Below are 15137 nucleotides of genomic sequence, written 5' to 3'. Positions count from 1 at the left end.
GAGAGGTGTTTCAATGACCATCAGATCTATGTCAATATTGGCCTTATTTTCATGTCACCCTCACGAAGTGATGCCATAGATATGTGAGTCAAAGAGCATTTGAAGGATCTTAGATGCACACAGCTGGAATTATCCAAGGAAAGTAAACCTCTGACAGATTCTCTCTCTGCAGAACTGCATACTTTCTTCTTTCTTCTTCCAGGAGGCTGGTGCAGCAAGACAGCCATGCCCTGCTTGAGAGGACATGGCTGCCAAGAGAAGCCCAGGGACCAGTGGATGAGACTCACTGAACTCTGGGCATTGGAGATAATATTATTTCTGTCTTTCCTTTTCTTGGATTTGCCTTTTGTAACCATGCAATGTTAAGATCCAAAGGGCCAAGGCTAGTGTACGAGACTAGAAGAGATGGACCGAGTTATTAACTCTAGATCTTAGGCCAAAATGGAGTTTTGGGATGAGGATTAATTATATCTTCACATGAACTAGCCCATCATATGATGGGAGCTGCAGTATGCTTTGGGGAAAAGACCTGTTCTAAGAGAGAGGGTCACTTTAGCATATACTCCTATGTGTTCATCTAGGACTTTGCTATTAAGTATCCTGGATTAAATCTCTTCAAATATACCCAGATGTATAAAGTATCACCATTAAGAATAAAGAAATACAAATCATGTATTGCCAATTTCTGTACTTGTTCAACACTTTGTAATGTATCTGCTCTTGTACTCCATGTACTTAACATTCATCAGTGATGTGAGCATCGTATTCAAGCCCTATATTCCAACGAGGATACCTGGAACTGGGGTCCAGATACACAAGAGCCACATAGAAACTGTGATAGTGATGATGCTTTATAAGGAATCACATGGGAATGACTGTTCATAATGCCACAATGGGGTCAGTAGAAGATGAATACTCTGCAGTACACACAGGTGGAACTATGACATAAAATAAGAGAATATGTTTTCTCTTCCAAGCTCTGATAGATTTGGAAACACAAAGACTTCATTTACAAACTTTACCAAACTTGTTTCCAGGGTGACAGGCAAATAAAAAAAAAATGGTGCTCGCATTCCACAACCTCTCACTTACTTAGCTGTGGAGAAACAACAGGTTAGGGAAGAAACGACTAAGAACGCGGCATCCACCTACCTGCTTGGCACATCCGCGGGCAGGGTGTCCACTCGCTGAAAGCAGTCACAATACAGTCTTTTTTGCATGGGAGAAAACAGGGGCGCACGGTTTCAGGTCGAGTAGAATCTGGACATCTGTCAATGTGAAGAGACCATGTCAATGCCTCTCTGAGAGACTAAGTGGTTGAACGCAGAACTATAGGATTTTAGAAGCAAAAATATTAAGGCTCTCATGTTCCTTTAATAGGAAGGAGGCAAGAAAGACTCCTGGAGGTGAAGCTACTTGCCCAAGCGCTCAAAGCCGGAGGCAGAGCCTGAAGCAGACCTCAGCTCTCTTGACCCAGAGACCAAAATAACTTTTCACTACACCAGTAAAAAAAAAACCTCTGAAACCAATGAAAGATGAGTGCCAAGAAAGTGTCTCACCATCAGCATCAACTAATTTTATCTTTTTCAGAAGGAAAAAAGTGAAATATTATTTTAAATGTTTTATTCAGGGTCATCTATCAAATTAGCAATATTCTACAAAAGAAAGGATTATAAAAGAAATATAAAAATATATTGGAAAACAAAAATCTTTGATGGTCACTTAAAAATACTAGGAATCTTTGATCATTAACAGAATTCTAGACTACTTAAATGATTAACAGGTATTTCTTTCCTTTTCTCTTTTTTTTTTTTTTTTTTTTTTTTCCCCGAGATGGAGTCTCACTGTCCCTCAGCCTGGAGTGCAGTGGCACGATCTTGGCTCACTGCAACCTCCACCTCCCAAGTTCAAGTGACTTTCATGCCTCAGCCTCTCAAGTAGCTGGGATTACAGGCGCGCCACTACGCCTGGCTAATTTTTGTATTTTTAGTAGAGATGGGGTTTCACCATGTTAACCACGATGATCTCAATCTCTCGACCTCATGATCTGCCCTCCTCGGCCTCCCAAAGTGCTGGGATTACAGGCGTGAGCCACTGTGCCCGGCCAATTAACAGGTATTTCTATAGAACACGTAGACTGAAAAGTTGGAAGAAGCAACATATGACAGACTGTTAATAACAAATATACTAACCAGCATTAACAAGGAAAAAGATATTGATTTTATTACTTTGCTGATAAATAATTTAGTGCCCAGACTTGGGAAGAAAGTAATATAAATAGTTAATGGATTCACAATTATTTGGAAAACTAAAGTCTCAGCAAATAGCAAGCAAGTTTTTGTTTGTTTGCTTGCTTGTTTTTAGAGTAGAGATGGCTAACAATCACATTTATTATATTCTACAACAGTGTTACACCAAGAAGAAAAACAGGAAAGCACTTTACACTATACATTTGGTTTTTAAATTCTGTCTCCCATAAGTTTCATATAAAGAACAGAGATGCAGTGTGTATAAAGTTTAATAGCGTGAGCTCCGTATTGGATAGCCAGTGCCGAGTTAAGTGCTCTGCCTACGTTTTTTCAGTTACTCTTAACAGCAATGACGAGCATTATAATCTTCGTTTTCACATGATAAGCTGAGGTGTTGAAATAAGTAATGGACCCAAAGCTTCATGGAGACAAAGCACCTGAAAAAATTATGATTGAAAAAACACCAGTCTAGCAGGTTTAAACAGACAATTAATAGACTTCCAGTAAGAGAGAACAGAGAAAAATGGAAAAGAGAAAATTGATGAGGAAATAACGGACTTCACTATTATGGAATTGAAAAGGGATGATAATTCAGAGTGAAAAACCCAGGAAGTGTATACAAAATGACCAACACGCAAATACAGGGACTGTCCAAATTTCAAAAACAAAGAAAACGTTAAGAGGAGAAAGTAGTAATCCCAACACTTTGGGAGGCCGAGGCGGGAGTATTGCTTGAGGCCAGAAGTTAAACACTAGCCTGGGCAACAGAGCCAGACCCCGTGCCTACAAAAAATATAAAAAATATTAGCTGGGCATGGGGGTACATGCCTGTAGTCCTAGCTACTTGGGAGGCTGAGGCCAGAGGATCACCGAAGCCCAGGAGTTCAAGGCTGCAGTGAGCTATGATCACACCCCTGCACTCCAGATCCTGGCCAATAGAGCAAGAGCCTGTCTCTAAAAAAGAAAGAAAGAGAGAGAAAGAGTGAGAGAAAAAGAAGGAAGGAGGGAAGGAGGGCGGGCAGAACAGAAACTAATAACTATTAGGGCAAAAAGGAAGAAAAATGGGTCATCTAAGAAGGGAGAGGAATCTGAGTGACATCAGACCTCATCAACTTACATAATTATAAATCCGAAAGCAATTTCACAGTGTTAACATTTTAGAAACAATGCATAGGCAAAACACAGAAGAATAAATTTTGTTTTGGGATAAAATGTTCCAAAACATCATTCTGGTCACAGAGAGTCCAGGATGAGAACTAGAAAGAGGAGACAGGACGGACACTGGATGTCCTCCTCCAACAAAGCAGGTGTTCAGAGAGTTGATCTAAACACAATGAAATGAGACAAAGTCATTATGAACAAAATGTTTGTGTCCCTCCCAAAATCTGTATGTTGAAACCTAACCCCCAAAGTAAAAACATCTGGTGGTGGAGCCTTTAGGAGATAATTAGATCATGAGGTTAGAGCTCTCATGAACGGCATTAGTGTCCCTTACAAAAAGAGACACCAAGTAGCTGGCTTCCTCTCTGTGTTCTCCACCATGTGAAGATACTAGAATGTGGCCATCTGCAAACCAGCAAGAGAGCTTTTCCTGGAATTCAACCATGAGGTCACCCTGATCTCAGACTTTCAGTCTCCAAAACTGTCAGAAATAAACGTGTTTGTTGTTTCAGCCAACCAGTCTATGGTATTTTTGTTAAAGCATCCCAAACTGACTTTGACAAAGGTTCTAAGAAACTTGATCAAAAGTACTACTGTAACCAACCAACAGAATGCCAACATTCTGGGAGGAGTTGGGAGAGGCAGTAGTGGAAATGAGCTGAGGTTGATTACTTTCATGGGAGTAAATCACAGAATGACAATTTTAAATTGATAAATGCAGAGCTACGTGGCTCTTCTGTGAAAAATATATCCTTTAGAGTTAGGAGGTAAACACCAGAAAGTGAGAAGGGCCAGTGATATACACTTGAATTTGCTTGTATCCACATAAAGATACAGGGGAGGTAGATGCAGAATGAATAAAGTGGTTGTCGGTGACAGGGAAGGAGGAGGGAAGTGGGTGAATGAGAGCCGGGGTGGCATAAGTCTTTCAACTGTTCACCTTTTTATATTGGTGAACTGTGTGTCTGTTTTCCCAATCAAAATTCAGAGAGAGACAGAAAAAAATTCAGCAACTGTTAAAAAGTGGTTGTGCTATATAAATACATTTTCTGGTTTGATAGTGTATTATGATTATGTAAGATGTTACAGCTGGGGGAAGCTGAGTGAAGGGTACATAGATCTCTCTGTACAATTTTTGCAAGTTGCTGTGGATCTATAATTATTTCAAAAAAAAAAGTGGTTGTGTTAAGGAAGTAGGATATGAAGTGGAGGAGGAGGTGGTTGAGAACCTACTGCTTTCCACCATCAGTCCCCCCGTTATTTTACTTATACAATAAAACATGTAATGCTTTGATAAAAAAAAAAACTAAAATTAAAAGATATATACCCAGAAAAAATTGCTCATAAATTCATTCTTATTAGTGGCATTATTATTATTAACTATCTTTAATACATACATACACACAAATCAGCTATAAAATAGATTGATTCAATGAGCTTAACAAGAGAAAGAAAGACGAGTGTCATTATCAGGATATAGTGTTATTTAAACAAGCTACTCTGGTAAGGAAAATTTATATGATACTTTAGTCAAGATAAGAAAACACTAAAATCATTCCTAAGTCCCTTATTAATTTTTAAGGTCTTCTAAAAATGAATTGAATTGCCATTTATTCTAACTCTTCTCCAACCTCTCCTGGTAGATAGCTGGGAATGAAAACACAACTTGAGTGATGCTGACTTCCTGTGCCCAGGAGTCACAGGGGTTCCCATATGGACCCACCCAACACTCAAACATTCACAAAACAGCCTGGAAATATTTGTGGTGCAACACTTCAAGATTTCTATAGAGAGTTGCTAATATCTCAGGAACTTTATCCCCTTCGATTAGGAGTAGGCATTAATCTCTTTTAGGGAACTGATATTGTCCATTTTATTGACCCTTTACTGGCATCACTCACCATAAACACTCACTGGGTAATACTTGAACTCTCCGTGATATGGCCCTTTCTCTCTCTTTTTCTCTTAAGTCCAAAAGAGAGAAAGAGTATCATTCCCTCAAGGGCAAAGGTCAAGCTTAGGTTACAGTGCTATTATAGAAGAAATGAACTGTGGGCTTTCCTGGAAATGCAAGTTATTTTTGGTTTGATGAGGGTCAAATATTTTGTTGCAATGGAAATTGTCTTTTTGTCACTTCCCCTGCCAATGAGGTTTACCCTTTCCTCAGGGATTCAACTTTCTCTTCCTATTTACACATTGTCTATCCTTTCATGCATCATCACATTTCCAGTTTCCATAAATTTTCTCATAGTCTTCAAAAATACAGTCTTTGGCTATTAGCAACGTAGGTTCTCTCCAACTTCTAAAAACAGTAAAGTTGGTTTTCTGTATCACTGTATTATCACTGACAGAGAAAAGACTTTTGATAACTTTTGGGGTGCTGATGCTGTGTGTGTGCACATACACGCACATGCTGTACATATAATAATTTTGAGTGCCTTGATGGTAGAATTCCATTTTATTCCATGCCTTAAAAATCCCATATTTAGCTCAGTGTAAATGTTTAGCAACATTAAGTGAATAATTGTATAGTATTCTGTGCTATCGAAGCCTGAAGACAAATAAATCCCTGGGGAATGTTAGACTTATTTCTCCAGCTATTTCCACAACAAAACTGAAGCCTTGAAACCCAAAGAAACAGATGGATTCACTTTTTAGTTAGTAAGCATACATGGTCCCTTGCCTTTTGTCAAAATTTAACTTCCTGCTTTCATGTAATACTCTGATTATGGATTAGCAATGTCTCCATAAAAGGGAATGAATTCCATTTCAATGAATATATTTTCCTGGACTTGCACTGGAATGTTCTATAACTCTTGACTCTTGGCCTCATTGTAGGCTTCAGCTTTTTTTTTTTTTTTTTTTTTTTTGAGACAGAGTTTCTCTCTTATTGCCCAGGCTGGAGTGTAATGGCGTGCCACCTCAGCTCACTGCAAGCTCTGCCTCCCAGGTTCAAGCGATTCTCCTGCCTCAGCCTACCGAGTAGCTGGGATTACGGGCACCTGCCACCACTCCTGGCTAATTTTTGTATTTTTAGTAGAGATGGGGTTTCACCATGTTGGCCAGGCTGGTCTCAAGCTCCTGACCTCAGGTGATCCACCCGCCTCGGCCTCCCAAAGTGCTGGGATTACAGGCATGAGCCACCGTGCCCAGCTAGCTTCAGCTTCTTATAAGCACTGTGCTGAAATACATCACATTGAGCCACAAAGACCTGCCATTTTTCAGCTACACCTCCATAATTAGTCATCTGACCCAGGAACTGATGTATTCATCTCACTCAGCTAGATGGGGAAACCTGCCAAGCTTTTAAACATTAAATGTTTAAATTGAGCTATTTATTGCTATATCTCACAAAATGCCAGTTGTTTTCACATTAAAAGCAGAAAGCACCTTATCAGGAACTTTGAAAGGCTTTGAGTTATGTGTTTTCAATCTTTATTATCATTATTTTTTGTACACTGCCACTGGGGAAAGAAAAGCATTGAATAGTAAAACAAAATCGAACACAACTTCAGGAAGATCCCAACACGCTCTCACTCTGATTCAGTTGTGCCCAGCCAGCTCTCATTTTCTGATATGATCAGTTCTATTACTTGTACAATGGTAATAGTCTCACATGTACAATTACATGGAAACCAAAACACCAACCCAGGGACACAAGAACTTGCAAGAAACTCTATGCCTCTCAGGGCAGTGGGTTTAGAGATATAACATTATTTTGAACCACACGTTCCATGGAGACACGCTTCCTTCTCTGTTTTCTGAAGCCCACTCTTTCTCTAGGATATTTTCTTCTTCTTTTCCATTTCTCTATCCCCATCCCAAAGATTTCATATATGACAGGGGATCTTTTCCCACTGCAATGACTTTCATGTGAAAAAGAGCAAAAATATATTTCTGGAGGCATAGCGAAGGATACTTTATATTGCTGATAATCTCCCTGGGTGCTTCACTGGACACTAGGTATTATTTTCTTAGCTCAATTAATCTCATTAACCTCAAGAATTTTAATTAATTTCACTAAAGTCAATGCAGGCTGCTCGTGTTTAACAGGATTATTTGGAGACGTACAGTCAGAATTAAAACTAGGTTGTTAAGTCTCCAGCCTCATTAACAGTACAGAAAGTAATTAGCAATGTCTTTATATTTGTGTATGTATGTTAGGGAAAACATCTGTGCAATTGATTTTTCTGTGTTGGTAAACCACAGCAAAACTGGAGATGATTTACTGTAATAATAATATTTTAGTCTCACTTATGTACATTTTAAAACAAATGCATATTAGCTTATTATTATGTTTTAAACTACAAACTTCTGTTCCTGTGATTTTTTTCTCAAATCATCTTTAACATTTGAGTAGGCCGATGTGCTCAGAAACCTTCACGAAACTGTTATTCAAAGTAATAATGATGATACAAGAAGAAATAGATGCTGATTTGAACAAATAACTCAACTTTTTCTGTCCAAATAGCCCTTTAAAATGTGATGATAATTTATGGAATAGGTATCAGTTTCAATTCTAATGCCCCTTTGCTAAAATATAAAGAAGCTACATTCATGTCCAGTGGATTTTTCCTGTCAAGGTGGTTCAAAGTTGAAAAGCTTTGTGGAAATGAGACCAGGCTTCAGGCATGCTAAAATTTTTCATCACTATAAAGAATAACAGTTTGCTGCATTTTATGTAGGGTTACTCATACGTCTAAGCCATACTTATATTTATTTTTATATTCATCCTAATCTTTCGTGCATCTTTTCTTGAGCAGTTGAAAATTTAGGTCATAAAAATAAACATTATCTAGGCTTCAATCCTTCTCAGATAAAAGGAGTTCTCATGTCTGCATAACACCTTTATAAAACTTTCAGAACCTTACTATAACCTCATGACTTAGGTTATCACCTGTAGCAGGTGATACCAAATGTTATTGTCCATATTTGTCTATAACTTCTATTAATTCATTGGTCCAATCAATCTATGTGGTGCTATGGCTACCAGGTAAGTTGAAAAATACGACTAATACAAGCTGACATTTCCAAAAACACTGCTAGCAATGTAGAGTTAGGTTCTAGAGCAAAAACAGTATTTATGAGCTAAAAAGAGCAAGTATAGGTATGACATGTTCACTACTTTTCATGATAGTCCCCTTTAATAAAATTTATCATGGGAGATTAGATACGTTTTTCTTGAAGCAAAAGATAAACATCAGCTTCCCTTGATCTTCATATCCAATCCTTGGCAAACCTATCACTCCTCTACACATAGGTTTAGCTCATTCATAAATTCCAGAAATGTTTATACTAACTACCTGCCAGATGCTGTGCTAGACTAGGGTTGGAACAAGAAAGAACACCCAATCCCAGCACTCTGGGAGTCACATTTAGGAGAAGAGAAAGGTGAGGTGTTCCAGGCTATGCTTCCCTTCAAGTCACAGTATGACTTGCAAATACACATCTTCATGTGTATTTGCAAAACCATCCGCTCATCAAATGCTCTAACACAAGCTCTGGGCAGTGTCTGCCAGTCTGCACTCTATCTGCCGTAAGCAGTTCATTTCCCATAATGGAGCTTGGGTGACTTTCCTTACACATGGCCAAAGTGGTTTCTATGACAGTGTGGATCAGGCCCAGAACCCTTCACCGTGGTTCCCCAGACGAAATTATTCAGTGTTTCCATTGCCCATGAGAGAAACACAAATTAAATTGAATTAGGCAGAACACCGAATGTATTTTCATATTTTGCCATGGAGGGCAGGGTGTAGTCAGTAGGGACAGGACCACGGTTCAGTGCTGCCAGGATTTATTCCAACTGCATATCTGTTTCTTCCTGAGCATCAGAATGAATCTCTCCTTTTACTTTTTCCACCAGACCTGACCTTGTCTGTGGCAACTCTCAGCTCATATGCTTAGAGTATCACGAACAGAAAAAAAATGAGTTTCCTTCTCCCAGCTTGAAAATTCCTGGGGAGGGACTCTATGTTGCCTAGCTTACGACGCTAGACCAAAGCTGGCACCAGCTCATCCTAGTGGCCCACACCCTGTGCCTGGAGTGGGGTCTCCAAATATGGCCATTGGGAATCTCTCCAGATAGACCAGTCACAAGTCTTTCTATAATGCATAGGGCCCTTCTGTTTTCTTCTTTACCAGCCTTCCCACAGGGACTTTAGGAAAACATACAACTCCTCATTTGGTCTAGCCAGTTCTTTAGGCAGTTACTTTTTTTCCTCCCATCATTTGCAGTTGTTCTTGATCCTTTTTGACATCTATATCCTAATTTCCAAGCCCATATTTTCCTACTGTCTTTAAAAAGTTTTACATCTTCATGTACAGAGAGTATAACATGCATGAGATTGTAAGCTCCCGGAGGGCACGGATTCATTAGTCTAATTAGAATGGCTGTATGGATGTATCTATTTAATGCAGGAAAGATCTGTGGAGTCTAAAGAAGAGTAGGACATAACCCTATATTTCAAAGCACAGAACCTAGCTTTATGTTGACCTTGTCTTTATGTGATTTGAGGAGAGTAAAAAATACAGAGATCAGCTCTAGAAAATTTGTTTGATTATTCAAACGCATTCAATGTTTGTAGACACTATTCATTTTTATCCATGAACTAATATATTAATACATATTATAAATGCACCAGTGATACATATCATAACCGTGTTTATCTTTGTTTGAGGCACATGTTTTAATTTTTAATGGTCAAACAGCAACAACAAACCGTCTTACTCTATCAGAGACCCAGAAATATCTATTGCTTGATAAATGCTTTCAACTAAAAATACTCAACATGAAATAAGCAAATGCATTTTCAGTAACAGGCTAGTAAATACCTTTTGGTCATCACTTGCCCCACATGACTCTTGACACAGAAGACCCTCCGAGTCTGAATGCCTACACCACACGTGGCTTCTCCGTTCCAGCCAATGGTTGCATTAAGGGCAGTTACCAAAGTGTCCTCAGAACAGGGGCCCCAAGGCGATGTCTCCCAGTGAAGCTGCATACAGGAATGGTCATTACACAAACGATGCTCTTGGAGAGCCTGACTAGGGGGACATGGCTTTCCACCTGCCAAAAATAAGAACAAAAGACAATACATAGTTGTTGCTGTTCTTGTTTTTGTTGTTTCTGCTACTTTAACGGTCTAGAGAGACAGCTTTGCTGACACAGCCTTCCAAAGACCTGAGCCACTGCGCTGTTCTTCCCAAACTAAGAACAGGGATTTTTGTCCTGAGCAACACCTGAGGATAATATTGTACACTCTTTTCCACTAAATAACAGCAGCAGTCCACATCAATTAGATTTTAAAATTAATTGACTCTGTTACCCACCACTGCAGCATGTATCTCTGAGATAAACTCCAAAGAAACCTGCTTTTCAAAAAATATTTCTATGCTTCATATATTCATGTATTAGCCAGTTAGAATAGTCTATGACCTCCAAGTGATATTATCTTGAATGAACACACACACACACACACACACCCCTTATGCAGCACGGTGTTCCTTTCCTAAGGGAGGTGTCATTTTTCTAAGAGAACCATTTTGAGAAACCCATTCTCCATCAAGCAGTGCATTTCACTGCAATTTGAGAAATCCAGAAATATCTGTTAAAGTTTGGAGAAGAAAGACACTCCTTAAACTCTGAAATAATACCTGACAATGTGCTATCCTCTGCAGGAAGACCAGACATATATGCATCCACAGACTCTTGGATGAGTCAGACAATCCAATTTTATTATTGTCCTTTTCTCACATTTTTATATCCATATAAAAAGTGGTATTTATCTAAAGCATCAATCTTTGCCTACTCTTCCACACTTTAATGGTTTATTCAGTGGGCCAAATGCCCAAGATTTGTGACCTTGGTTTTGTTATTCTTGATTTTTTTCCCATTCACCCCTTCCAGAAACAAAGAAAGAGAGAAGGAACCAACTTCACTTTAAGAATATGAAAATCTTCATTTATCTTGACCCTGGCCCCATTTCTCAGGATCAAAGAACAGAAACTTACTTAGAAAGTAGTTTCTCACAGCCAGTGGCCATGCTATCCTGCTGTTCTAACTGAGCCATGGGCAGAAAAAGCCAAGGGAGGGCATGAAAGAAATGACGTGTGCTGGAAACAGAGACCATCACCATAAATTACAGGAACAGCTGCTCCTCTAATTTGTTCTGATGTCACCTGCTTATATTCTCATAGCACTTTTTAGCTTCATCAAAGCCATTTTCACAGCCTTCATGCTGTGGCCCCCTCCTGCAGAATGCTGGCATGACAGAACAGGATACCAGCATGCGCGGATCAGGTAGTTTGCAGATGTTAGTGGCAGTTCCCAGTTGAGAAGCCATGTCTCCTGATTATTAATTTGAAGCTCTTTTCACTAAACATAGTCTAATTATGTTCCCAACTGCACAAGCTATCTTCAGTTTGGATGTGTGTCAACCAAACTCTGCTTTCCTGTCTAAGAAGGGTATTGAAAAATAACATGCATCTGATTGCCATGGCCCATACACAGGTATGTGGTAAAGCAATTCATGTAAATGGGTGAACCCAGTATAGCTAAACTAGAGGATCAAAGGAAAAAGCACAGAGGGAAACGAAACTGTTAATTTGGATTCGGGGAATAGAGATATCATCTATGTATGACTATTTCCTCCATATAAGCTTCCCTATCACCAAAGAGGAAAAATGATAATAATTGAGCTAACAAATCCAGAGTGAAAACATTTTCTGTTACTCACCTTCCCCAGCCAGTGCCAGGATAGTTCTTGACCTAGTCTGTTTCCCATCTGAGTTTTTATTTGAACAGGACTGGGAACAGGATGACCACTCTGTCCACTCGCTTAGCACACAGTCCATTCGGCAGGGAATTTCACAAGCCTTCCTTTCAGGAGGAGGGGGAACTGGGCAAAGACTCCCTGATACATCTTCTCCTACAATCAACAAGATCAAGACAGTTGGTGATTAATGCACAATCAAGGCCAGTCCAAGGAACAGTTAGGCTCACTGCTTTATCTGTTACTTTAGTTTAAAGTATAAAAAAAAAATGATAGTTTCTTCAGCCATTCACAATATTTACATCAGAAAAAACTGCCAGGAGATAATTTGGCATTTAGAAAGGTAGATACTACAGCAAAACTCCCATTTGTAATCCTTCATAGAGAGAAAGTTGGCTTCCTTCAGAAACAATCTAGCCATGGATGGCTAAAGATGGATGTGGTGGATGTGTTATGGACAAACATATATAACAAGTATATGCTTTTCCTCAAAACGGAAGTCAGAGCTGTCCGTTCACCTGAAAACCACAATTTATGTTGAGCCTTCTAATCTACTAAATTAAAAGGAATTTTATAATTCTAGTTTTCTTTTGGGTACATTCACCTCCAAATATGCAACCTTATGCAAGATTATCACACAATGACTGTTTTGTTCTCCTTTTTCATAGTGGTAAATTATTTGAAACTAAAATGAAAATGGACCTGTGGCTAAAATTATATAACACGTTAACATAAAGTTGACAGCCAGTCTGAAGTTCTCCCTAATACATTTTCTATTCCCCCTTGAATAACCTAATGCATTGCTAAACCAAAAAATAACTATACTCAAAAATATGACACAAACACACCAGATGTCAAGGATCCTCAATTTTGCTATTGCCTCAGTGCCTTTCTATAAATACTATTTACAATCCTTTGATACCGTATCATAGAACATGATTTTTCAGAAACTATAAAATAATGGAGTTTTATAATTAACAGATGTTAGGACTAAAGGGATAATTTCTAAGTAATGGGAAAATATCTCAAATGACTACAATGGCTTCTTAAAACTCTCAGGTTATTTATTTGCTATTATTAGAATTCAAATATCCCTCTTTTACAGATAATAACTCAACTCTTACTATTCCCCTCATTCACAGCCTCCTCATAAAAACAGAGGACACAAAGAATAGTGACATCACTTATTGTGTGAAACAACAACATAAAACGTGAAATGGCAACTAGAGGAGAGAGGCAGTTTTGTTTGTATGACTTTATGGCTTTGAAATTCTCTTGTCATGATCTGGCTGAAATAAAAAAATAAACGTGAAGGGGACTAGTATTTATTGAACATCTCCTTGTGCCAGGCACTGTGTTTTGCATATATCACTCAGGCTTTGCATATGTTATTGAACCCTCACAATAAACTCTGAATGGCAAGTGTGATCCATCTCATCTCATAGATGAGGGCTCAGAGCAGAGGCTCAGAGAGGAAAATTTGCTCATGCTTACACAGGCCTGAGCTGGGGAGCAAATCCGAACTCTCTGACTCTAAACTTCTGCTTCTCCCATTAACCATGCTGTATCTAATTCCAAGGAGATGGATATTCTTTTTCTGAGGAAGTCAATAAAACAAGCTGACAGTCAGCAAGACTGCCTGAAGGAGAAGATAGTGCACAGCTAATATCTGCATTCATATTTGTAAATGAGGCCAGGCTCATTGCCCTTGAGGTACAAATAAAGCTTTTCAAGCATATTATGAGAAGTAATAGAGGTTCTAGCAGATAATCAAGCTGAAAGACCAGTTCCAATAATTCTCTCTTCAGTCTCAATCTATTTCCAGTTTGAGTCCACACTGTGTGTAACACACACACACACACACACACACACACACACACCCAATACAGCACTTTCCCAAGTACAGAAGCAGGCAGGCCAAACAAAAGGCCTAACCTACATCTAATCAAAATTTAATTTCCACACTTGTGAATATTATTAACATAATCTGTGCACAAAATACTTTAAAGCTATGTCTTGCAATAAGCATTTTTGAGGAACAAGATATTTGTAGGGGTTTTATGAATAAAAGTATGGGGAAAGGTGGTGAGTGTTGGGTTAAAAATAGTAACATTGGTTTCATTACTGAAAAATTTCTCAGTGTTGAAAATGCCAATATATATTGTAAGTTTCCTAGAAGGTAAATGAGATGTAGTGCTTTTCATCTGTATTTGATCAAGGGCCATACTTTTTGAAGAGCATCTCTCTCTTTCTTTCAGAAATGGTACTTTTACGAGTATGCTTTGAGAAAACTCTACATTAAAGAATTATGAAATTGTCAACTACTATTTGATGAGTAAATACTATGTCCAAGGCATATGATGGGATAAAAATAGATGGACTGACTGTTAGTTATCTTTCTAGAGCTCATGATTAATGATGAAGATGAGCTATTAACACATAAAAGTAAAACCAAGCCCAAAAGTAAATGTCAAGTTGCAACTGTGTGATTCAAACATAAAATATTTCAGTGATTCAGGGGATTGGCATGGTTCCCTCCAATAAGGGAAATAAAAGGGCTGAGAACTTGTGGCAAGGATGGAGGGTATTTCAGGCATTGGAAGGATCAGCAAAGGTTAGGTAGGAAAATGAGGTATCTGGAAGATAGTTAATACTGAAGGTGCATGATGAAAAGAGAAAGCCTATTTTGGAGAAGTTATTTGACATCAAATTCCAAATGATCTAGACTGAAACATAAGTTTTATTATATCTCTGCTTTCCTTAAATTCCCAGTTACTCAGGTTTCCCGTGACCCAAATTTACCATCCTCCCTGCCATCACATTCAGTGTTCTCAGTATTCACTTCAGGCACTCAAATACTTTTTAAAATCTCAGCTTTTTTTATAAGCTGATATACCTAGTTCCTCAGTGAACTTTAATGTCAATACTTTTGGTAGTTCGGCTATACAGGCTAATT

The 15137-nt window shown here is 38.5% G+C and overlaps 1 protein-coding gene across 1 annotated transcript in view; it reads right to left on the bottom strand.

Annotated features, from left to right (window-relative positions):
- Positions 1 to 15137, bottom strand: part of THSD7B (thrombospondin type 1 domain containing 7B) — a 1279053-nt gene that overhangs the window by 424058 nt on the left and 839858 nt on the right. The window contains exons 14-16 of the mRNA XM_063631314.1: positions 12146 to 12337; positions 10242 to 10476; positions 1153 to 1268 (exon numbers count right to left, since the gene is read on the bottom strand). Of these exons, the coding sequence (XP_063487384.1) occupies positions 1153 to 1268; positions 10242 to 10476; positions 12146 to 12337 (543 nt within the window). The remainder of the gene's footprint in view (positions 1 to 1152; positions 1269 to 10241; positions 10477 to 12145; positions 12338 to 15137) is intronic.

The sequence above is a fragment of the Symphalangus syndactylus genome, chromosome 22 (genome assembly GCF_028878055.3).
Source record: "Symphalangus syndactylus isolate Jambi chromosome 22, NHGRI_mSymSyn1-v2.1_pri, whole genome shotgun sequence".
NCBI classification, from domain to species: domain Eukaryota; kingdom Metazoa; phylum Chordata; class Mammalia; order Primates; family Hylobatidae; genus Symphalangus; species Symphalangus syndactylus.
The sequence above is the reverse complement of the archived record's forward strand: the minus strand, read 5'-3'. Positions and strand labels throughout refer to the sequence as shown.